This window comes from Opisthorchis viverrini (assembly GCF_000715545.1).
Source record: "Opisthorchis viverrini unplaced genomic scaffold opera_v5_455, whole genome shotgun sequence".
NCBI classification, from domain to species: Eukaryota; Metazoa; Platyhelminthes; class Trematoda; order Opisthorchiida; family Opisthorchiidae; genus Opisthorchis; species Opisthorchis viverrini.
Genome location: NW_008752116.1, coordinates 45,473 through 71,109, shown reverse-complemented (window position 1 = coordinate 71,109; position 25,637 = coordinate 45,473). Strand labels below are relative to the sequence as shown.

The window sequence follows — 25,637 nt, the reverse complement described above, 5'->3', positions numbered from 1 at the left end:
GAAGCTCTAGCCTGAGTTCACCACGTCTTTCTTTCTTTCACCACGTCTAATGGTGTAAGACAAGGCTGTCCTCTTTCCCCTTTCCTCTTTAACTTTGTTATTGATGCGCTGCTTGAAATTTCCCTAATCCATAATAATCGCTCAGCTGTAGCACCTTTTCTGTGCCCAGCTGCAATGCCACCCGAAGGAAGCATGATGGCTGAGATGCTTCCAGGTTGCTAACCATAGACAGGAGAAATGGTTCATAGCACGAACCTTCCGCTCAGTAAATTCGTACTCTAACCGCTGAACCATTCAGCAACGCAGAATGAAAGGACCGACCAATAAACTTGGTTGGGTCAACAACTGCCGTCTCCCTGGATGGTTGCCACGTGAATGGGCTCACAAATCGTTGTTGACACTGGCAGATAGCTCAGTCGCGCAGTCTGTGCCGCTGATACATCAAAGCTATTGCTTCCCAGTTCTCGAACTAACTGAACACGTCATCAGCTCGAATGCTTAGCAGTTTCCAACGCTTCCAAACTAGCAACCGGATCCAACGTACGCTTGGTACCTGGTTTGTAGCTGATAGACTGAATTGTTCGGATAAAGCAACAATACGGAACCGATATGCAGTCTACTCATCCTGTCACAGGAGACAGTCACCGTAAAGTAAAGTAAGTGCAGAGGTACCGGTGTTGGACACTGGTGCATCACAGTCGTACATGTCAGAAATACGTTTGGGTTACTTCCACTTCTTTTCAGCCTACCGTAATTTCTGCCAGCATGTACTGTGAAGAACTGAGCAACTCCGTACAATCTATCGACCTGCACGACAGTTGTGGCTTGAGAAAAAGAAATACGGACACTTTAACCGCCCACGAAGACTCCGAGGAAACGACAATAGCAAAAGTAGGCCCACCCATTCTGATTCTTCTTGTTTCAACAACCATTCAGACATATACAATGCCTTTGTTCCGTCAGTAGTGTTTCATTCCTGTTGTATCGAGCACTCATTTAGGAAGACAAAATGTCTTGAAATGCTGTATGTCTCATCTGTATGGGCCTCCTGGGTATATCCGAGTGTCCAACAGTGATCAGTGAAATAGTTCCAAGCCTAAATGACATAAAGAACGGCAGAAGCACGGGGATTTAGTTTACTGACATTGTGCTCGTGAACAATTGGGTCATACAGCTCTTCGCACTACAAGGCAGTTGCTGTTTGAGGAGGTTTTTCTCTCCCATAGAATTATGTTTTCAGTGTTCCATGTCCAGATATGTGGGGCGTTGCCAGTATGAAATTCAAGAATGTCCCCAAATGTAGCAATTTCCGCGTTAATGGATTCTCGACTCGGCAACATTGTGGTAGCGCAAAGAAACTGGTCGTAGGGCTCTCGCTTGTGATTCCTTCGGTGAAAAACGTTTATTTTAAAGACATATCAAGCGATCTGCCGAGCTTGGAACCATGACTGATTGTTTTCCCCTGAAAAAAAAAAACACATAAACACCGGCCCTCAGGAAGATGACGTAGCGGAGGAAATCTGGTAATGGGATCTGGGCTAGAATTTGATCCGTAGGTGGTCCTCATCAGGGTTGATAGCAGAGCTTTGTCCACTCTAATACAGTTTGTTGTGGTTCGAATTCTCGAACATACATGCAAGTGCTTGTTAAAATCACTAGATCGTTTACTTTTTTTTCTGTCGCACGAGTTCCGTTTGTTTGCCTATGGTTGTACACAACACGAATGCTTCTTCGCATCCCTCTCTCTCTGAACACTCCCTGTTAGATAATTCAGCGAGAAGGGAAACCAATTCTACCGCCTGGTTACCAGCTTTCCCACTGTTTGGCTGAAGGTGGGATGGGTCGGGTGTTCCTAGTGGTCAATCCGGAAACAAAGGACTGTCTGGCGGCTAAAGTCGTCAGCGTCTACGGACGCATGTTGTCGATGAAGAACGCAGAAGAAAATGTGGCAAAAATTCGTGCCGATCTACGCCAAGAAGCTGAGTTGCAGCGCCGTCTAAAACACCATCATGTTGCTACCGTTTATGGAATCCGGTATGTGTTCTACTTATTTGCTCGCGTTTCTGATGGCGTGTAGTTTAATCAAACAATACGCCCTGGATCCCCCTCCATCCGATTTGTCCAGGAGCCAAATCCCAACTTCGAACTTCCCAGATTATAATTAGCTCACGCTGTCGGATCGGTGTGGACTGGATAGGATTTTCGACCACTTGTTCAGCGGTTACGTCATGCCTTGGATTTTGAGCTTGAGATAGCTCAGTGGCACTTGGAAAGTGGTTCCACTCTTCGAAAAACGGTGCAAGAACACCTCATGGCATCAGGCCGGAGCATCCAAGATGTTCCCTTACATTATCTGGGCTGGATTACCATAGCTAGCTTACTGACCGGATTCGAATCCAACCCCGGTATCTCGACTGCTCCTGTCTAGGCCTGGCAACCTGGCGGTTTCTTAGCCCTTGTGCTTCCTTTGGGTGGCGTAGCAACGAGGTGTCGAAAGTATGTAATAGCTGAATAATTATTTTATTACTAACACCATAAGGTAACTTCGTGAAAGTATAGTTAGGTTTCGCCTACTTTGCCTACTTTGCTATAGGCGCCTGAATAGCACCACTTTCCAACTTCCAACGGTGATAGCTTTTACGAGAAGCAGTTGATTTTCAGGAAATTTGCTATAGCTATCCCTTCCAAGAGAAATGGCCGGAAACGAGATGACTCGTCGGCTAGAGTAGTTTTTGACAATCTTCGATACCTGAGGTACCGGCGTGACGTTGGTTTGTCTGTCAGATGTAGAGTGTGCGCTGTGGCGGTGCGATTCACACTGCTTTGTGGGTGAGAAATGTGACCCGTACGTACAGAATACTTTCGAAAATTTCCACTGTTCGACCATCGATGTGTCGTTTTGGAGCAAATATCCGATTAGCCATGTTAAGTTACGTTTGATTCTTTCTGGAGTGAAGGGACTTTCTCTCAATGGCCGGACTATTCACGCTTCATGCAGTATGTTGGCTAGAATACCTAGTTCTTTTGTCAGAGGACCAGAAGCCTTGTGCTTAATGGAATCTACCCAGAAACGTACAAAGTTGGTGACTTATGGTCAGTCATGCTGACAACTGCCTCGATCGTCTCCGATGCCTGCCTATTCCATTCTTGATGTCGCATTATTCGGTCGCAGAGGGTGTAGCAGCTGGAACGAATTCATCCCTGGTACATGGTCCCAAGCTTGCTAATCGAGCTGAACTGAATTTGGAAAGCCAGTTGGTCGGAATTAATTAAGGGCCGAATCTCGACCAGAATTGTACACGCTGTTTATCCATTTTCACACAGTCCTACCCACAGCACGACCCACCGGATTTACTGAGGCACCTTAGGATTACCCATTGATTTAACGCGCAACTGCATTTCGCTTTAATTCTCTGAGTATACAAGGACCGTGAACGCGGTTGTCACACTGACCGATGTTACTGTTACTTCTTTTCCAGGAATACACCATCTTTTACTTTCATGTTCATGGAACTGCTTCCAGGCGGCGAACTTTTTGATCGCATCCCAATAGGCGTTGGACTTCATGTGCAACAGATGTTCATCTACTATTCTCAGGTACAGGTCGCGATATCTGGTGTTGATAACCGTTTTGTCTGTCTCCTTTGCTTCATTGTTTACCTGAGGCTCGCAAATTGTTGGTGTTTTGTTTCAGATATTGGATGCCCTGCATTATCTACACACAGACCAACTGATTGCGCATTTGGATGTGAAACCCGAAAATATCATGTTGACCAGAAAGGACCGAGCCAAACTGATTGATTTCGGGTGGGCTGTGGATCTGAGCAAGAACCCCGTACTCAAAGGGCCTGTCGGAACCACCAGTTATGCTGCTCCCGAGGTGTTTGGCAGATGGTCAGTGTGTTTCCGTTTTGCTTCCTTTCACTGTTTACGTATGTGTCGTCGAACGTTTTTTGACTATCTTTCACCACCCTGGGTAGTCGGTGCTCAGTAGGATAGAAAGGATAAAAGGCTGTAATACCCCTTATCTGTGCCCAGCCACCATGCCACCCAAAAGGAGGAGATACTGCCAGGTTGCCCAAACTTAGGCACAGGCCGTTCAAGTGTCTGGATTGGTTTCTACGCACGAACCTTCCGGTCAGTAATTTTGCTCCCTAGCCACTGAGCTACCTAACTACAGTTGATGCCGTGAGCAGCGCGGTACCCTGTAGGACTGAATATCTCGTTAAAACGCCTACGGTTGCAGGAACAGTTCGCGGACGTGAGGATGTCTTTGACCAGGTGAATAAGAGAATGACGGATGAGGTTGAGTCATCCATTTTACCTTGTCACCGTCATTGGACTGGATTGTTGACCAATCGAGTGTTGTATGCGTGTGCACTGGCAATCGTGCCTACAAAACTTACACAGTTTTTCGAGTACGGATGCTCCATTCTGTAGTAGCGCATGGGGGGGGGGCGAGATGGCTCAGATGTTAGATCGCGAATTTACTGACCGGAAGGTCTGTGGCTCGAACCCGGCCTCTGCTTCTCGACTTCCCCTGTCTAGGCTTGGAAAACCTGGCAGTATCCCAACCTTCGTGCTTGCTTCTGGTGGCATGGCAGTTAGGCACCGATAGGGTGCTACAGCTGAACGCTTTCCTTTCCTTCCACTACTGAATTAGTGAGTCTAAGTTTTGGGATGTTGAAAATTCAGGTGAATGATGGCAATCAATCCTGAGTTCCAAAAAGTCCATACCATTGATCTCTATGAATCGGTGGACTTGTCCAACGCAGGCCTGAGAGGATTTCTTGAACTGCTTTTGTTAACGTCCTTAGAATACTGCGTACTCTTGGCACGTAGTTTCTAGCTGATCGAGCGAAATAGAAAAAATCAATTTTACTTTCATTTACAGTGATTCGTTTCGTATTCCTCGCCTGAGTAAGGCCACGTAATGGTCTGTCGCTTCGTACCGCTGCACGTCTGACTGTGTTCGAGTGTGCGTGCCTGTCTGTTTGTTCATAGTATTCACATCAAACAACTGTGTTTGATCCTTGAGTCTCACACCTTGCGTTTGTCCACCTGTCATCCAGACCTGATGTCCAATGTGGTTTGTGTGAACCAAAGATGGTCACATGACTGCCTCACCGACTTGATCGTGTCTACAACTCAAGTACCCTCGTCCTCGAAGAGCTAACGCCGGTAAACTGCCCAATGTTTCCTCGTTGAAGGAGCGACCGAGAAGAAATGCACCGCGTTCATTCTGCATTGGGTTAATAAAATTTACTTTGTATCCAGGGCCTTTTTAAAGACCTGGTTGAATTCTCCATTTCGTCTGAGAAGAATACCAAGGTTCCAAGGCTTTCTTTTTATGCTCTAACTGAGAACGCTGTCTGTCTTCTTAAATCGTGTTCGTAAATTCGTCGTGACGTGCTTTTTCTTCATTTGATTCGCATGACATATTCCTTGGTTACTCCCTCACATCTGGGCTAGTGAAACGTAGTGCGACCTTTGACAACCTTTATTTCAGTTTTACCGTAAGCAATCACGTTGATGCCTGTAACAGTTTTGTCCGGAAAATGCGACTGTCAGGGGAACACCTTCACTCGGCTTTATCTCACGCTATATGAACTCCCTGCACGCAGTCCAGACTTGGATAGTGCCAGAACTGTCACGTCCCTTAATTCTGCAATCCTCTAAATGGTGCGGTATCTTGTTAACCCTGACCCATTGTATGGTGCGCTTACGTCAGATCTATTTCTTATATCCGCTACGAGTTCGCATGCTGAAACTTCGCCTTCTGACCCACTTTATCGTGCGCTCATGTCAGACCTATTTTTATATCCGCTACGAGTTCGAATGCTGAAACTTCGCCCTCCAGGAACGCGTAAAGCGAACCTTGACTTCAACGCATTCACAGTACGTCATATATGAGATCATTTGGGTATTGCAAGGTGTGCTGACATTCTGATGAGATATCTTTGTAATCAAGGCAACGTTCCACTGTCTTCAGTATTTATACCGTCACAGTAGCATCGAGTTGGACATCCTGGGATTAAGGATTCGATTTCATGTTTATTGTCAGTAAATTTCAGTTTGTTCAGTCCAATTACCTCGATGATCTGTGCGCTTAGGAGTGACACCGTAAACGTGTCGGTGCTACCGAAGTTGCTTGATAGCTGTGCTCTGAGCCACCAACTGATGATGATCATGATCACGACCTACGCATGTTGAGTTATCACTTGCTGTTCTTCGGGTGCGGCTGGATGCACAGGGTATAAAGTACGTGATGAGAGGTTCAGTTGCTTATCAATTTGTTTTTGACGGGAGACTCACCAGGAATCTCTCGGTTATGCTTTTCTTAAGCAACGGAATGTGCTGCACCAGGCCGCCTCATGTTTCAATTGGTACAATACATTGTATGGACGCAATAGATTACTCATAAGGCTGCTGAAAACTTCCGGCCCGCCCACGACCTTTTTCGCCCTTCTTGAGGCTCGTCAGTTAGGCGCAGTCCCCGTCAACCTTATGTTCCACTTGAGCCCAAAGTGGACAGATTTCGACAAGTACACTCATTTGCATACCGATTTGGTTTTCACGGAAGACTCACTGGGAACCCAGATAAATTCCTCGTTTTATGGTTCCCTTAAGCAACTGAATGTGCTGCACCAGTTGTTGTTGATACTATTTACCTTCCCTGTCTACCCCACCTGCGTCGCAAGGTGTGGATCGGACAGTCCATGATATCCTTATCGTCAGTTTCCATGAGTGTTTGACACCCGAGCTCCTGTGGTGCGCGTCAGTACCTCGCGACTCGCGATGATTCCATGCTCCGCTCGCCGACAGTGGCAGGTTTGTAGGGAGTAGGAATAGTCAGACAATGAATGCCTCAGCGCGAACCGATTTACTTTGGTAACTCAAGCACTTGAGTTTGCACTGTGAACGTTAGTGGATTCCGATGTATGGACGGCCAGCGGCTGTTTGAAATGCTCTTTGCCGTGCCCGTGAATTTACCGAGGATGATGGGTTGTTTTTCGTGACACTAAGTTTCCCATCGCCAGTTGATCAAATCAGCAAAAAAATGGGCCACGACCGGTAGTCCCTTATACAGAAGCCATCTTCCCGCGGCGAGATTTCACTATCGAAGGCCATTTCCGACCTTTTTATAGGCTCTTTACTATTCGGGTTATGAAGCATTTGAGTCTAATGATCTAATGATCTTGGTTCGACCCGATATTCATTCGGGTATCGACCTTCCTATGGAGAAGTTCATTGGCGTTGGCATATCGCCTAATTTAGAAGGCTCAGTCACGCGTTTTCTGAGGTGCGCTCTTAATTTAACTGTAGAGATCTATGGAACCAAATTTGTTTGCAAATGAGCGTATTTTGCTAATCTGTGAATAGCCTTTTCACGGCAACCGTTTATGTTGAAAAGCCTCCATCCCACAGGCGTGTCTTTCAAGCCAGTTAGAGTAACTAAGGCTGTGAGTGACTTAAAATACAAGCTTTCCGGATGTGGGCCGTGTATGCCACTTCATCTAGGTGGGTTTTCGCGCTCACCTCTCAGTCATTCGACATTTCTGTCTCCTTTTCAGTCCCTATAGTGGACCTCCGGTCGATATTTTCTCTCTGGGTGTTACACTGCTAACGGCAGTCACTGGCCAACGCTGTTGGTCACGCGCGAATCCAGATGTGGACCCCATCTATAAACAGTGGGTCGATCGCCGTGATTTGCACGCTGGGCCCATTTTCTCGCGTCTACCCCCAGACTTAGCAAACTTTCTCACCCGTGTTTTGGCTCACAGACCGTCCGAGCGCCTCACGGTTGATGGGGTTCGATCTCACCCATGGTTTCGACGTGGACTTTTGCGGCGGCTGACTCCCGTTGCTCCACCACCGAGACCTGTATCTACTAACCGTGACACACATCGAGATTCTCTTGAGTCTTCGATATCCTCTAGAGATTCCTTACAGCCTGATGCCCCAGGTCAGTGAAAAACGTTTATTGTTTTCAATTTTTACTGGATTTTCCTGCGTGTTTTCTCCCCATTCGAAACAAAGAATAGACAGGGTACAAATGAACTGATCTTGGTAAGCGAGTTTGATGGAAAGCCTCGTCCCCAGCACCACAGTTCCGTTGCGCATAATCGCGCGGCATATTCTTTCGCTTCGACAATGTCTGTGTGCCCCATAGGCTGTAACTGCAGTGCTTTCAACGATGGTATAGCTCGACAGCACTTCACTTCTTTTGATGAAACTGGTCACTTGTCACGAGACAAAGTCTTGAGGTATCCGATTAGACTAGGTTCGTGTAATAGCGCCCAATTTCCCATGTATGGTTCGCTTGTGTTTTCGGTCGAGATGGTGTGGTGATCCGTCTTTAGAATGGCGTTGTCTTTAGATAGAAGAGATGTTGCACCTAACACATGTGTTACGTGACCTTGATAATAACAACACGTGGGTTCTGTTGTTTTATTTCGTATTCTGTTAAGTCTCCGTTGTATCAGCAAACCCAGTTGATCACTCTTTTCAGCAGTTCAGTAGCAGTTCTACAGGTTTGTTGACTCCAGTTTGTTTAAAATCATGTCTTGTTTACGTTAAGTTACTGTAATAGGGGTCCAAAGCTCTCTGGGGGCGAAGTTTTGATGTGCCCATTCTCATCGTATCTATTCACTTCATCCAAGAAGAATAAAGTATTGCAATTCATAGGAGCTTAAATCACTCGAAAACAGGAAATGTGCCAAGAAAATGGGTTGGCCTTTGCTTGTGCTACACTTCATACTGTGTACACTCCAGTCCACCCAGCACGTGGTGATCCGTCTTTAGAATGGCGTTGTCTTTAGATAGAAGAGATGTTGCACCTAACACATGTGTTACGTGACCTTGATAATAACAACACGGTGGTTCTGTTGGTTTATTTCGTATTCTGTTAAGTCTCCGTTGTATCAGCAAACCCGGTTGATCACTCTTTTCAGCAGTGCAGTAGCAGTTCTACAGGTTTGTTGACTCCAGTTTGTTTAAAATCATGTCTTGTTTACGTTAAGTTACTGTAATAGGGGTCCAAAGCTCTCTGCGGGCGAAGTTTTGATGTGCCCATTCTCATCGTATCTACTTCACTCCGTCAAAGAAGAATCCAGTATTGCGATTCATAGGGGCTTAAATCACTCGAAAACACGAAATGTGCCAAGAGACTGGGTTGGCCTTTGCTTGTTTTAATTCTCACATCACACTTCATACTGTGTACAATCCAGTTCACCCAGCATTGAAATCAACTTTCGAATCTAGGAAGAGATTTGAAGCAGTTATCTCACGTTATCAAAACCCAAGTTATTTGAGATACTCCAATTAAGAAGACGACTTTTCGTTGCACTACTCATCCACGCACTTTCCATCCTGAGTGTTAGTCTACGTTTGATTTGTCTGCCTTGCAGATTGATTCCGATGCGCTGCGCGCTTTTTCTTTACAGTCCCCTCATCACAACCCGTCTACACGTGTCTAACACAGGCGGACCCAACCGCGAACGATCTGCGTTTGTCGCAGCCCGCTGATATGACCAGCATGCTCATGGTGAGTGGAAACATTTACGGCTCTCTCCAGCTAGGAGTATTGCGAATCAAGAGACACATTTGTTGCATAAAGAAGGTGTACTGTATTATCGACGGTTTTCTGGAGCGCCTCTCAGTTTAGATTGTCTTGCGAAGGTGGGACAAACAATTACTTTGTTACGTTTAACGAGAATCTATGCGACTCGGTTTGGTTACTTGAAACAACTGAGACTGTCGATACTTTCGATCTGTTTCATAGAGATAGCGAAGATACTTGATTGTCGAAACGGTGATATTTTGTTTACTTCCATCGGCTGCACACTTCTACAGTAGATGGGCCAAGTGGTTAGAGCGCGAATTTACTGACCGGAAGGTCCATGGTTCGAACCCGACCTCTGCCTCTCGACTTCCCCTGTCTAAGCTTGGGCGACCTGGCAGTATCCCAGCCCTCGTGCTTCCTTCGTGTGGCATGGCAGTTTGGCATCGTGTCCGGCGAACTCACCAACAGCCACCTAATCAACTACCAATGAATGCAGCTGAGCTGCCAATGTTCCGACACTGCAAACTTCAGTAGGTGTTCGACTATTCTGTGTGGAACGTATATATGGGTCAACTTATCTGGAAGTAGACTCTTCACGTTCGAGAGAGGAAGAGCAATCAAGCTAACACAAATTCATGCGTATGCGCCATTGGGACATCCACAAACCGAATTTTCCGGTCGAAGCAGTTAAGCATTGCTATGGTGGGCTATGCCGAAAAACCGGCTGCTGTGCGGTAGTTTGGGAGACAGTAGCGGTTGGTAGTGATTTGCAGCTCGATCCCTTTTGTGGAAACCTGCAGGCGCAAAAGAAGCATCGATTTAACGGAGCGAATGTTTTTCCGCATAGTTTTCTTCCATGAAAACCATGCAGGGCGAGATGGCTCCAGTGGTTAGAGCGCGAATTTACTGAGCGGAAGGTCCGTAGTTCGAACCCGACCTCTGCCTCTCGACTTCCCTTGTCTAGGCTTGGGAAACCTGGCGGTATCCCAGCCCTCGTGCCTCGTTAGTGTGGCATGGCAGCTAGATATCGAGAGGGTGCTACAGCTGAACGATTTTTTTAATTTTTTCTTCCATGATCTATGCCTCCGTCCATGCAAACGCCGAAAGCTTCCAGAGGAGCTCAGTTTGTTGTGATGGTGTTATCCTGGTGTTGAAGTGACTTCTGCGTGACGCCGTTCACGCTCTCTTCTCGAACTCGAGATAACTCTGCGATTAAGGCACAAAACCAATGACCGATGGGTCTGCAGTTCTTACGCAACCCTGTTTTTTTATCGCTCCTTTCTAGGCTTGGATATCCGCGCCCCTCCTTCGAGTTGCACGGCAACTGTGCGTGAAACGGATGTCATGGATGAACAATTATTTCGGTCCAGTCTCACTAGAGTATGATCCAATAAGATGGTTTTCTTTCACTGAACTGTGTGCCATCGAATCGATTAGTGGCAAATCTATTGGACACGAACGATTCCCCTTTTTTTGATTTTGGTACATTCACTCGTTTTCTTTACCCAAACAGGCTAGTCAATCTGCCGATCCGGATGACATGCGACTTGGATTTTCCTGTTTGATGAAACGAATGACCAGATTCTTCTCGGCACTTTCTTCTGTGGAGCACACCATGGAGGTGATGCGAGCGGTTATCATACAACGCAGACAGCTACGGCCCATCTCCAAAGGTCCTGGAAACCTAATGGTAAGTCTATCGAACACTCGATCCACCCGCGTCTCAGTTGACCGTATGCAGTAACAAGCTGAGTAACAAAGCAGCAGTTTTACTTTGACCAGAAGCGCATTGAAATCGTTTGGTTTGTTTTTCTAGGTTCAGATAAGAAACCAAGATCATCCGGGTACAGCCTTTCGTATCCTGCTTTATCCACTTGCCGGTTCGATCCTTGCTGATTGTCGTCGTATTTCGGGTGACGGCCTACTGTTTCACCAAACATATGCTGCACTTTACGCCGACCTTGTGGCAATGGGAGCGGTAAACGAATCGCATCCCTATTTACGCATGATACTCCCGGATCAGGTGACTGCAGACGCGTCCGGTGAACCGCCTGTTTCTCCCGACCCCACGCATCCTGGTGATCAAAAGTCCGCACCCATGGAGTGCTGACCCCACCCCTATGTGGATTTCTACACACTGATTTTGTACTACTCAGATGAACCCAGATTAAGTATTTTATTAAAATTTTCGCACTATCGTGTACATGTGTATCGATCGCATTTATGTTTTGAGCAAAACCTCGTTGCAGTTCACTTTGGTCGCTGGATCGGAGCTCTTACGCCCTCATCTTTCGATATTCAAAAGATGGTTCTGATTCGATCATGATGGCTTCCGTTTGTCTGTCATTACCTAACACAATTTCAAGTTGCATGAGCCTGACGATGCAGAAAAAGTCTTTCGATATTCAAAAGATGGTTCTGATTTGATCATGATGGCTTCCGTTTGTCAGTCATTACCTAATACAATTTCAAGTTGCATGGGCCTGACGATGCAGAAAAAAAGAAACAAAGATGAGCCAAAGGTCACCGGATGCCGCCGTTGAGTGCTTTGAAAGCAAAACAGAGGTCAGCCAGACTTGATAAAATGACACATCTAAAGGCTAGTTGATTTGATTCAGAGCGATGTGGCAGCTGGCTGAAATCGATTATGACTTGTTGGTGTCTCAACGCGTCTCCTTGGCAATTTTTTTTGCAAACTTTTCGTCATCGATCGAGATAACATAGTCGGCACGTACCAGTGAGGAGTCGCGCCGTAGTTGCACGGTACATGACTCTATAGCTTACGCAGTTATCAACTGATTTCATCCGACTGACGGCGTGTACGCAACGAACTGGGCGAAAAACACGACCATAGAGTGCATCCCTCGTGATTTTGCACATTCAGGTCAAAAAATTATTGGTACAGGTTAAGAGGAAGGGAAACAGAGCCGCACTCTGGTCCGCAACCTTATTCATTGCAAAATTCCGGTCTGCCACACGAAGAATTCCGTTCAAACAACATTCGAAGTTGAAAGTGTTCAGCAGGAGACTGAGTCGTCGGTATTCGCTGCAAGTCGTTAATGTGACCATTTTACCGTGGTCGGCTGTTGCGGGATGATAAGATAATATCATGGAAACGCCAGCTAAAGTGATCTGAAATCAGAGATCGCAGTGCTTGTTCCTCAGCTGTGTGGCACGTTCTGAAACGATTCTCATTACGTTCGGCCTCCGTTCTTGTCTACTAACGATGAGGCGAGCAGCAAAGCGAACCTCCCTTGTTGCGATCGCCTCGCTTGATGCATGCCGGGGAATCCCGGCTACTAGTGTCTAGGCTAAGCAACTCAGCAGTATCTCGTGCTTTCTTCGGGCTGTATGGCAGCTACACACCGAAAGGCTGGACGACTATTACTGCTACGTACGTTTATTGGTTGCTGCTCTGTTCAACCAGCTTGGTGGTTGGCTTGCTTACTTCTCAGCCCCCATTGTATGTGGGTGTTTGGCAGGGTACATAATCCATTCCCAACTGTTTTTATCGACCAATATCCCTGTGGTTGGCATAATCCATTCCCAACTGTTTTTATCGACCGATATCCCTGTGGTTGGTTAGTTACAGCGCCGCGGACGATTTCCGATTCGCGGTGCGTTGGATATCTTCTTTCTGGTAGCCCTAATTCAGTGCTTTGGTTAGGTTATGGCACAGGACGAAGAAATTAACCCTCAAGGATGCTACATACCTTTTTAAGAACAATTTTTACTTGGCGACGGAACGTTTACAAGATGTGTCACGGTTGACGCCGCTGGTTGCAATCACTCCCCGAAAGTTACTTAGGAAACCACTCTCGACGATAGTTATCTGTAAGCTATAACTTTCGTGTATTGCTACCGTCGCCAAACAATTCACGACTGGTTTTCAGAAACATTCATTACTAGTCCCCCAGACCCCTTGTGCTCGCGCCGTTCACACTGAAATCAGCTATTTGTGTGGTGATGAGCATTTATGATCGCTGAGTCAGGCGGAACCATCACAGAGTTGGACAGTGGAGACCTTAAAAATGCGACGGAAGACGGTGGCCAGTTGTCCTCGCGCACCGTAGGGTGCACACGAACTGTCATTCATATCACCTTCATCATCATTAACCTAAGCTCAAACGGCAAGTATTACCGAAGGGATGCGCCCAAGGCCAGTTAAAATCAACTACGAAGGTTGCTCAATCTAGTTTTATGCTTTATTTTATTGACAAGTGGAATAGGCGCGCGTTGAGCCATTCAGTCATCCGGAAAACGGTAAGATAGAAATGCCCTAATGTCTAAACTCATTGCTAACCGCCTAAGTGAATCAGACAGTCATTTGGATCCGGCCAACGATAGGTAGAGTTGAAGTCCTCAACACAGCAAGAGCCAGCCGGGCTATCACAAGGCTGATTACCGGAGGGTACCACAGCCTCATCGAAGTTCGCCTCACTCGCGTGTTCCACAGTAATCCCGATTGCGAATGGCTGCAAAAGCTCAAACACAAATAAAGGAAAGTGTATACAGCTGTACAGAAGTTACCAAGACGGCCTTTACGAACAACCAATCAAAATGATCTAGTCATGTGGGCTTGGATGATGCAATATCATTCGCACTGAGGCAAAAAGTCGGCTAACATCTTCCGAAGCTGAAGCGAGTGACTGGTGCCGCTTCGGCAAACCAATTTCCAAACGCTGCTCAAATCTTTGCAACACGGTAGCCGCTTGAGATCGCACGATCCTGGAAAACCGAGAATCGCATATATCCGTGTTCGGGCCCAAATAGGTTGCCAAGCGCTGTGTAAGCAAACTCATGGTGCTGCAGAGAAGACGCAGTTCCCAGGAGCGTTGAGTGTCTTCCAGCACGGTCGATTGGGGAAGCTCGGCCAACCACAAGTAGAACAGGTCCGCATACAACGCGAACACATCGAGTTTTCCCCGCAAACCTGAAAATAAAACAAAAAATAAAATAAGCTCCTGTGGGTAGAAGAACGAATTTTTCTCCCTTCATATCGCGCTGCTAATCGTATTCATAGGTCCAAAAACTTTGCAACGACTAACGACCGGTGGGCTCCGAGTTCCCGTGAGAACTCCCTTAAACAGTTTGCGACAAGCGTCTTAGAGTGAGTTCCCTCCGAATAAAGGCCACTGTAAAGCCAGTCGACTGTCCTGTTGGAGGGCTCGAAATAAGGTGAGAGGACTGGCCTGCAACTGCTCCGAAGACCCGGATGAATATTCTGATCATCGTTTAGTTATTTGTTGATTTCACACGGAGAGCTAGCTGACAAGCTGTGAAAGACAGTCGGAGGGGTTATTGGATATCGAGTCTGGATTGGTGTGGATAATTGGATGTGTTATGTTGAACACTCCAGAGAGGTATAGAATTACGTGTTGTAAGCCAAACCAATCAATAGCGTGGTCAGCTAAGTTTGCCTGATCAGAAAAACAGTTTGCGAACAGCAAACAAAATATCCCAATCAGGGAGACAGTTTGCGAACAGCAAACATTTTAAAATATCCCGTCCAAAATCGTTGTAGTGCAAAGGAAGAACACAGTCGTAGGTCTGTTGCTGGAACCTAAATAGTACATTCACTCAAGAGGCTCCGCGCGAGTCGTGCTTGGAGAAACGGGTGCGAAATGCCTATCGTAAAACACGTTCAGCCGCAACACTCGATGCCTAGCTGTCATACCATCCGAAGGAAGCGCGAGGGCTGGGATACTGCCAAGTCGCCCAAGCCTAGACAGGGGAAGTTGAGAGGCAGAGGTCGGGTTCGGTCAGTAAATTTGCGCTCTAACCTTTGGGTCCTCTCGCTTCCATGTCCATCGTGGGGCCGTTGAAAAGCTAGTTCAAATGTCCGTAGAAGCCTAACCACGCAGTAACTTTCGACACTACTAGGGCTCGTCAAGTGGTTATAAGGAGATGAGGTTAACCAGGGGGACACCGACAGCTTACTGAAACGACTGTGCATGTCCGTAGAAGCCTAACCACGCAGTAACCTTCGACACTACTAGGGCTCGTCAAGTGATTATAAGGAGATGAGGCACATGAACCTTTGGTTAACTAGGGGGACACCGACAGCTTGCTGAAACGACTGTGTCTGGCAGCTTGGTCCCTAGTGAACGGCTATGAAGCAAAATACTGGAGGTTGGAGTCAGGCGAGTTGCATTTCATGTAGTCTATCAAAACGAAACAGGAAAACGCACACCAAAGAAGCAACCGATATCTGGGATCCCCTAGCTAGAAGCAAAGAGCACTGTTAACTGAATCGGACAAGCGCTAGCAGGTATTTCGGTGTTCAAGGAGTCAACTTCACTGCCACATCCCATCCATAATAGCATAACGGAATTACGTCGCAGAGAGACTGGATTTCATTGAGGTGCGACGGTTTACGCACCTCAGCAAGCCACTGGGCCGTACTGGAGGGTGCTCGCCCAGCATCCACAAAGTCTCTTCCGCTAGTCTGAGTTCCCTGTTCCTCCAGTTTGGGGGCTGGAACAAGTGCTGCAATGTGGCCTGCTCGAGTAGTCTCAAGCTGATCACCGCTGTCGGTCTGTTGAGTCAAATGCTTCAGTCTGGGTTTGGGCGTCCCACCTGTAGCTCAGCCCACTTACGCTCATGAACTTTATATATTATGGAAGCTAAGTACTACTACAATTGGTGTGTTACTGTTCATGACGAACACTTTTGATGTTTTCGGTTTGAAAAGAGTTACGTGAGAAACGATTGAACAAAACACGTACTGCTCCAGTCCATCAATGGAAAGCCGCCAGTAGGGGACGATGAATCTCCACTTTCGAAATGCCTTGCATGAAAAGACAAAATGATCACCCCGGCTCGGACCAAGTGGTCAATAACGTGAAAGACGCGCCCCCATCTGTTGGGCTGTTGATCACCGGAGGTAGATCTCAGAAACTGTATGATGATGGGAATGGGAACAGGCGAAACAGGGTTATACACGAAAATGGAGAAACGTGGACAGAAACAGGGCAACATTGCCAAACCCAGATCATATTTTACTTCCGTTTGCCAGAGACAAGGCAATGTAACCACAGGTATTTGCTAATCTGTCCGTATTGACCCCGTGCCATGGTCGCTCGATCTATGGGCCACTTTTCAGGATGTTAGTCGAACAACGAAAACTGCCCTAGAGACACAATGACAGTAAAATACACCGTCATCAGCGCTCAGCCTCAACAGCAACAGACAAGAACCGATGGAGATGATAAGGGAACAGTCGATTATAAAGTTTGATGCAATTTCTCACATGTTCTCAGCACGATCCTGTGTACTATTCCGGAATGGTGCGTGGGGTTTGCGGGAAAAAAGTAGTCCGTCAAGACAGAGAGGGCACCCAAAACAACCGAAGAATGATCGATTCAACTACACCATGAGGGAGAAGAGACAAAACTTTCCCACTTCGAAGGACGTGAAGCTGCGCGATGTGCCTGGACCTACGGAGTGAATCAGTAGCGGGAGCGTGTTCATCCCATCAAGTGTGTATAGGTCAGCCTCTTTTCTCGCAACCACGTAAAGGGAGGAAAAGAGCCAGAGGCGGTCAAACAATGACTTGCAGCGAAAGTATGAAAGCCATTACCAGCAAACTCAGCTGCACTGGTCACTGCCGCCTTCCCAGATGCGGACCCCGAGACGGGCCACATCAATGGCTAGAGACATTGTCAGACATGGCCCAGTCGCGTCCTCAATGGCGCTCGTGCATCCAAGCTATTGCCTTCAATGCATAGCTCCTTTTCCAACCCCCTTACTTGACAGCCCACTGACAGTGCTGGATTTATGCACCAATTTATCGTCTCCCGCCTGCAATGCGCAGCTACCTACCCCTCCCCCCCAAATCATCGGTGAACAAAACTGCGGCAGCTACAACCACTGTACGACGAGTACGCGGTCATTACAGCTGGCAATGACGATGATGATGAGCCTCGAAGTGTCTACACAAAAGACGCCTCTGCTCAAACCACATTTCACCACATCATTTTCAAGCCGCCGTCGGCCAGTTCTGTGTTCGCTTAATCGAAAAGCTTACACATTTGTGACAAGAGAATCAGAGGTACTTAATCGATAATGCACTCAGGGCGTGATCGTTGATATCCGGAAACTATGAGTGCTTTGCAAAGGACGTCGTCCAAGCAAGTTGTGTTCACAAATATTTCGAACTAATTCACATTTTCACACTTGGAAAACACTGCACTGGCGCAAATCACATGAAATGCACCAATAAAGACCACTGATGGATCAGGACGAGATGGCTCAAGTGGTGGAGCGGGAATTTACTGACCGGAAGGTCCGTGGTTCGAGCGCGACCTCTGCCTCTCGACTTCTTCTGGTAGTATCCCAGCCCTCGTGCTTCCCTCGAGTAGCATGGCAGATAGGTTCCGGACGGATGTTACAGCCGATTTTTTTTGAACTGATGGATCGGTTCGAGTGCCAACTTTAGAAGACGAAACCGCCTTTTCTCCGTAGGACAGAATATTTCCGAATATGAGGTTTGAGGATTTTATGACCACTGAACAAATTATGATAAGAGGTTGGATATCTGGCGAGGCTGGCTAGAACGTTACTGTAAAGACATGATCGTTGTCAGGAAACTCCAACCCCGGTCCCTCTGTGACACCCTTTCGATGCCTAGTTGCCGTACTACCCGAAGGATGCGATACTGCCAGGTTTCCGAAGCCTGCACAGGAGCAGTCGAGATGCAGAAGCTGGGTTCGAACCACGGACCTTCCATTCAGTAAATTCGCCCCTTAACTGCTGAGTTATCTCGATCTCAATGGGTATGATGCTGATAGAAGCAGGCCAATTCAGTGGCAGAAGAACACATAAAAAGCTACGAGGAGAGTTTTGAAGGTATAACAAGATCTCAACCAACATCCTGTTACACTGGCTATAGCCCAGTTTGTGAATGGTGAAACAATGCAAGAACGGCACTCACCAAAAATAGGGCTAAAAGCAACACATTGTTCGGCAAATGATCCGGTTCCCAATTGTCGCTATCAGACTTTACAGATGAGATGATAGCATCCGTCACAAGTTGAGCAGACTGAGGAGACATTGAAGCCAACAAGAGTGCAAAACTCAGGGTTGCTGGAGACATGTGTGAAACACACCGTCGTTTCTCAGTTGGTACCAAGTTCATTGTTGAAAACTTCAGACCCAACCTAAAGCGCAAGAACGAACATCGTCTTGCCACGTAAACATCTTCAAAAAAACAAACATAGAAGCATGTGGTGGGTTTTTTCGGAAACACAGCAAAAATACGGTTCACGGGCAAATTGTGATCAAGTTAGGCTTGGGTTCGAAGACCAACCATAGCGGTAAACAGAACAAACCGGAGATACAACAATAAATAGCCAGATCCACGGCGAAGACGAATGACTATTTTCGTTCCGAATACTCCTGATAAACTGATGTGAGTTCATCAGGTGACAGAGAAGAGCGCCGTTAAAAATGGCGCTTGGAAGTAGGCACTCACTCGTTTTCATGAACTTCTCGTTTGTCCAGCCCATCTTTTGTCTTCCGTCAAAACGAGGAAGCACAGGGACAGGATTTTATCAAAATTGCGTATCCTTAACCAAATATGCGTGTAAACTGAGGGATTAGCTGAGTCCAGTCGTAACTGCGGTTTTGTTCAACGACTTCCTTCTGGAATGTACTTAGCTGCGTGAAGACAAGAGATCTAACCACAAACACACGACAGTTGGGATTGGCGATGTCTTTTCTATCGTGTCCTGAGAAACCCAACGCTGATCAGGATTACATCTGCGCAAATGTCGTTACCGACTTAGGAATTGTTGTCATCATCATCAGAGAGAGGAACATCACCGTTGACGTTAACGCTCCATTAACGTACAACTACAGTTTACTTAATCATTTAGAGCTCGGGATAGCTCACTGGTTGAGGGGGGTTTATTAGCCGGAAATTTCGTGGTTTGAACCAAGCCTCAGCAACTCGACTGCTCCGGTCCACGTGTGAGCAACCTGGCAGTATCTCAGCCCGAGTGCTTTATTCAGACGACATGGCAGCTACTCACCGAAAGGGTGTTACAGTTGAATGATTATTTTAAGAGTGAAGAGTGGATGACGGAAGAGCATGTTGCTAACCCAACTTAAGCATTCATAGATGCCTATACTTCAAGACGCCCAGTCAATCTGGAAAGAAACTGACTTTCAGCATGAGCGTCACTAACATCCATTGGCGGCCACTCCTTGCGATGTCTTCAACCGATTGTCGGGAGCAGTCACGGTGACCCTATCCTGGAAGGTAGACCGTAGTCTCTTTTATATCTTTTTACCACGTCACACGTTGTTCATTCCATGGTATACGTCATTCTGAAGGAAACATGGAGAAGAACACTCGTCTGTGTGGACGATGTTTGGGCATACGTAGCAAGGGGTCCAGGCATTGCAGTTCAGGACGCTGGATGTTTTTCGCGACTCTTTAAATCGTAAGGGTTAGCTGTACTAAAGCCAAACTAGACAGGTCTCCTACCTACTTCCAGACCTATACCCGTGTGACCTCAGAGAGGTTACTTGTGTTTGGTTGCTTTGACTATCGTAGCTGGTTTCTATCAGGCTAAATGATCTGATCGGTAGTAGGATACTATACATACGTACATCTGGTGCACAGTAAACTAGTGACCCAAAAGCGGCCTTTGCTGACCAAGCCGTGTTCTTCGACTATCGAAAAAGGGCCTGTCACATTTAGCATTGTTTGCGAATTCTCAAGTGAGCTGGGAACCGATGGCCTGGAAGCGTTGACTGCACCATTCAACAAAGTTCGCGGATATCGGTTGAGGGCTCAGTGGAGAGCCTCATCAACGGTCGCAGCTGACAGCGAGCATGTACCCATAATTTAGTCGGTCTGTGCTAGAAGGGAACCCAGCTGTCCAGTCTCATTCCCTATCAGTTCAGATCAATTCAGTTTTCAGATCACAAACCCTGTACACCAAGGTGCGGTGGTTCGACCTTTGTTCACTGAAAATGTTGAGATTAAAAGAATGGGAGGCACGCGCTGGCCCCATTTCTGCGTTGAAGACAAATGGATCTGCTTGTCCAGGATGGCACCTACGAAGATTTGATGCGAGAACACCATTGGCTGCGTGACACAGCCATATCTGTTGGGATCACTGTCTACTACTGTGTCCCGTGTTGCAGTCCACATCCGGGGAAACATCAGTTATCAACGCGACTCAGTTCACTGGTGCGAGATTTCATGCTTTCTTGCCAAGTCGTGGACTGGTCGCCCCCGAGTCAATTACTTCCGATACAAGGCTGGGCGAATAGAGCTCTGTGAGACAAGCGGTCCTATGGCATACGAAGTACGTTGCTCAACCAACGTAACCTGTGGAGTGTGACCAGCTGATTTATCGGGGGAGAGTTCACTCCTTCAAAAACCATCTGCTGTACTTCAACATTACAGTTCTTACCCTCGCAACATTTCGGAGGCATGATGGTCAAACACACAGTCTCCGAGGATTTTCCGCAAGCAACGGTCACTTGCCTGATCCATACAGTAGGACAGATTCGACCGCGGGATTGTACACCCCACCCTTGACAGTCAGGCTAATATTACATCGGCGCCACAAATGTCAGAGTGTGGCAAACGCTGCTCTGGCCTTTCCAATGCGGGAAGTGATTTCGTCCTTCACCAGTCCACCAGAACTTATGCAGCTTCCCACATAGACGAACTTATCTGCGAATTCGATCAGCTCATCAGGAAGCATTGGATTTCGTGTTTAATCCCAACCAGATTCGCAGTAGCACCTCACAACTTTACAGGTACGAAGTACATAACGAACTGAGCAGCAGAATAGTTCAGGTTATTTTGAAATATTCTGGAGTCTGATCCAAGGAGGGAGATATCGTCCGTGAGTGGACACCTGGGAGGATATTGAGCTTCGAGGTGATAAAGACAAGTACAGAAGACTCAAGAACGTTGATAACGAAGTTAAAGACCAGGGGAGACAGAGAACATCCTTGCCCGACATCAATGAATGTGGTGAACTCAAGATAAATGGCCGTAAACAAACACGAGTATATGGGAGGAGGCATATGCAGACAACAATCTAGAAAGGACACCCTTCATCACAAGACGGTCAGAGTTCCTGACGAAAAGTATATCTGAGATCGAGAAAGACTATGGTTGTTGGTTGTCGTACTTGTTGTAACGTGAAGATATGAACAATGCAACTCCAAGTCAGGGCATAACTCACGCCGGAAATAATTATGAAATGATGATGTGATGTTTTGGATGAAATTTGGTCATGGCATCAAAACCAAAATAGAAAGCCAATCACGACCTCTGTTCAAACCTTGGCCATAAGACCAGTGGTCTACGTGGGGAGAGAAAACAAAGTACCGTACAGGCTTCCGAGGGCAAAGAATGTCAGGGTTACAAAAAAAACAGAAGGCTTCCTCCTAGACATTTGTCTATGGATAAACCTAGTGTGAAAAAGTTTGAGTATGCTGTTTGGGTACCCTCCACCGGGACATACAGACCGTCATACCGCAGTAACTATGCATCTTCGTCAAACGTTTTCCCGAAGGGGCCCAGTGTGTGAAGAGAAGGTCCTCTGCAAAAACCTGGATCATCACTAAAACCGCACATGTGTTCAGCTTTCCAAGGAAGTCACGCCACGCCATGCCTGGTTTAAGCCTTGACAAGGTCTAGACCCTCCTGATAAGCCTGGCAATCCATGTGCAATAGGGTACTTTGCATGTTTGTGCGAAGCTTTGAACCGACAGCTAGTTATGACAGCCATGCAGGTGCTATCAAGCGCATGACGAACGCGATGGTGATGACGGCAGATCCAAGATTTTCAATCAGCACGTCAAACGTTAGGTGGTGAACTGCAATGACAGGTGGTGTTTCCAAGACATCCTTTGTCTGTTATAATGGTTCCCGCACCAGTTGCGCACATGTGACACTGCTTTGGCACAGGTGTCTCTGTCGGATGGAAGGACGACCATAAGCCTAGGAAGTAACGGATGTTGATCGGCCATCAGAGGAATGGAAGCTGGTCAGAGATATCTACCGACTTTGCTATGGATAATCGGTCATGGGTAGCAGTGATCCAGAACATAGTTGCAATCAAAACACCCTTATAGAAAAGACAGGCGCAGCAAAGTTAAACATTCACTGTCTTTTAGTCAACATCTCCACTGAAGGTAGACCATGTCTGGTCAAACAACATGTACTTTTAAATTGTGGCTTTGAGATATACCGAGTGGAATCTAGTGTGTTATTCAATCAATGTCTTCAATCCGGGTCACACCGTTCGGCTAACCGCGCCTTCCTGGGCGGAATCATTTGGCAGCAAGGCAGAACATCAGTATGGTGTCGAGAAAATATTGGCACTCGCAGAGCCTAGCATGGAAGCAAATATTTACAGTACCTGCGGTTATTGTCACGAAAAGAATCATTGAAAACCGGGATAGCGCCGCCACTGAGATTGGTCGAGGGGGCTTGGTACGTATCATCGTTCCATCTTTTATAGGGTCTTCTTGTCAGCTGTAATAACCACGTACTTGTCGTACAGTGGTTGTAGCTACCGCAGTTTTGTTCACCGATGATTTGGGGGGGGAGGGGTAGGTAGCTGCGCATTGCAGGCGGGAGATGATAAATTGATGCATAAATCCAGCACTGTCAGTGGGATGTCAAGTGGGAGGGGGGGGGTTGGAAAAGGAGCTATGCATTGAAGGCAATAGTTTGGATGCACGGGCGCCATTGAGGACGCGACTCGGCCATGTCTGACAATGTCTCTAGCCATTGATGTCGCCCGTCTCGGGGCCACATCGGTGGACGCAGTTCGGTTCAGCGTCCACCGATGTTTTCTAGGGTTACTAATGACAACCGTCCATTTGGTGCCTAGCTGCGATGTCACCCGAAGAAAGCACGAGGTCTGAGATACTTCCAGGTTACTCAAGCCCAGATAGGAGCATTGGAGATACCGAGGTTGTGTTCGAATCTCGAACCTTCCGGTCAGTAAGCTCGCATATCGACCACTTGGCTGTCTCGAGCTATTTCTAGGACTTTATCCCCCAGATCGATGTCACTCTAATGAGATGACTCTAGAACCATGGGCATAGTTCAGCGGTGCAGATAGGCGCGGTTGATCTGCGCTCACTTCAAACCGTTGTTCACCGGATACAGGTCGACGATCTTACGAGCGCCTGTGGCTGAATTCTGTTCCGTGTCAGCTTGATTTCCTGATTCAATCCGTAATAGAAAGCTCCAGAGATCACACGATGGATTCTAGTTTGAAACGGAGTTGTGTTGAGGGCGCAGCAGGCTTTCAACGGAAACACTAAGTGGAGCAGAGGTTCAGGTAACGAACGTTACATCCATTATCATTGTCAAATTATCCCGTAATAGGGCAGATTCCTGACGTAAGCATTTAGCAGATCGCCATTTAAGACCAATCGGCAGAACGCAAGATCTTTAAGTGTCAAGAGGGGAGCAACGAAATTTGTTTTGGTGTGGATTAAAACCAGCAAAGTAGACTAAAAGAAACAAGGATGCCAGCAAGCCCACCTGAAGCAAACGACTAATTTCTTATGGAGGAAACGTTGAATGATCGGAATCAATACAGGAATAAAAATACTCACTTTGTCGCTACGGAATTTAACAGCGTCAGTTCTCCAGTTGTTCCGGGAAGGTTGCTCATATAAGCGGGGACTTCGAGGCATCCTGAGTCGGATCTATCCAGAACCGCGTCGAAGACGGGAAACCACAAAATCCAAAAGCGGAGTATTCGTGGGCCAAATTCGTGACTACGTAGAGTTTCCCTGAGTCGACATAATCGATCACTTGCTGTCGCAAAAATATCCCTTCCAGACGTGTCACGCAACAGCGTTCTGACAACGCCAACCACAAGGAGATCCAGTTCGTTCACCTGCGTGTAAGCGGTAGCATCTGACAAAAACAATAATTCGAATAGATTCAGCAAATGTACCACAATCTCCTGAGAAATTGATTCGGAAAAACCGTCGGCTGCAAAAAGAATGGCATCGAGCAAAAATCCAAGGAAACGGTCGATAGCTTCGACGGGTTGAACGGGCTTCTGAAGAACGGTCTGAAGCTGTAGATTAAGGTGCGCCAACAAGTTCGGAACGATCTGACGGGCCTGCAGAATAAAGCATGACGATAACTCAATGAGTAGAGCGATAAATATCAATAATATTGTAATCATAGTTGTAGGCCGGAAAAAACAGCCACGCACAGATTCTTGTAACTCTTGAGCGTGTATAGCGATGGTTAGCCTCGTTTGGTTTGGTATACGTTTAGCTTGTGAACTTCACCGGGTGTACACGCTCTCCGTCTCTCTATAGGACCCATGGTTAACGAATACTTTGTAACTAATCGCGGTCAACATTTTTAAAACGCCGTAGCCAGACTCAGCTTAGGCTTAAAATATCAGTTCACTTAGAGATTAGACCGCATACCACGGAGTCATGTTGCTGTTCGTTTTGCAACTTTGCCTTCAAACCTGAGATAGCTCAGTGGTTAAGGCACGAATCTACTGACCAGAAAGTTCGTGCTTGGAACCCCACCCCCATAGCTCCTGCCTAGAAATGGGCGACTTGGGGGCCGTCGTGCTCCCCTCAGATGGCAGGGGGACTGGGCACCGAAAGGATGTCACAACTGGCCTTTGACCAGCCTGGTAGCAGCAGGAGGTTGTGAACTAGTACAGATATTTAGTATACGACATTGGTACCAATGCAAATGGTGTTGGGGGAATGGAACACTGGAACAATTATGAAGTCGCAAAGCACGGTGCTTATTAATCCAAAACAAAGGAGAGAAGTACAGAACCCCAGTCTCACACTTATTACCTTTGACAGTGAGGGGATGTAGGCTTTAGGCACGTGACAAACGAGTTGAGCGCCTAAATAGTACCCCACATTGGTTAATACGTCCGAACAGACATACGTGTTGACATGGGGACGAGATGGCTCAAGTGGTTAGAGCGCGAATTCACTGACCGAAAGGTCCGTGGTTCGAACCCGATCTCTGCCTCTCGACTTCCCCTGTCTAGGCTTGGGCAACCTGACAGTATCCCAGCCCTCG

The 25,637-nt window shown here is 47.0% G+C and overlaps 2 protein-coding genes across 2 annotated transcripts in view; one reads left to right on the top strand and one right to left on the bottom strand.

Annotated features, from left to right (window-relative positions):
• The window catches only part of T265_11182 (hypothetical protein), a gene marked incomplete at both ends in the record, with an annotated part of 15,805 nt that extends 4,031 nt beyond the window's left edge, over positions 1–11,774 (top strand). The window contains 9 exons of the mRNA XM_009177774.1: positions 745–918; positions 1,766–2,034; positions 3,480–3,597; positions 3,695–3,983; positions 4,247–4,418; positions 7,575–7,966; positions 9,447–9,547; positions 11,079–11,255; positions 11,382–11,774. Of these exons, the coding sequence (XP_009176038.1) occupies positions 745–918; positions 1,766–2,034; positions 3,480–3,597; positions 3,695–3,983; positions 4,247–4,418; positions 7,575–7,966; positions 9,447–9,547; positions 11,079–11,255; positions 11,382–11,675 (1,986 nt within the window). The remainder of the gene's footprint in view (positions 1–744; positions 919–1,765; positions 2,035–3,479; positions 3,598–3,694; positions 3,984–4,246; positions 4,419–7,574; positions 7,967–9,446; positions 9,548–11,078; positions 11,256–11,381) is intronic.
• A 2,091-nt stretch (positions 11,775–13,865) lies between these two features.
• The window catches only part of T265_15370 (hypothetical protein), a gene marked incomplete at both ends in the record, with an annotated part of 53,886 nt that continues 42,114 nt past the window's right edge, over positions 13,866–25,637 (bottom strand). Inside the window, 5 exons of the mRNA XM_009177771.1 lie at positions 13,866–14,040; positions 14,191–14,498; positions 16,294–16,465; positions 18,501–18,726; positions 24,176–24,693. Of these exons, the coding sequence (XP_009176035.1) occupies positions 13,867–14,040; positions 14,191–14,498; positions 16,294–16,465; positions 18,501–18,726; positions 24,176–24,693 (1,398 nt within the window). The remainder of the gene's footprint in view (positions 14,041–14,190; positions 14,499–16,293; positions 16,466–18,500; positions 18,727–24,175; positions 24,694–25,637) is intronic.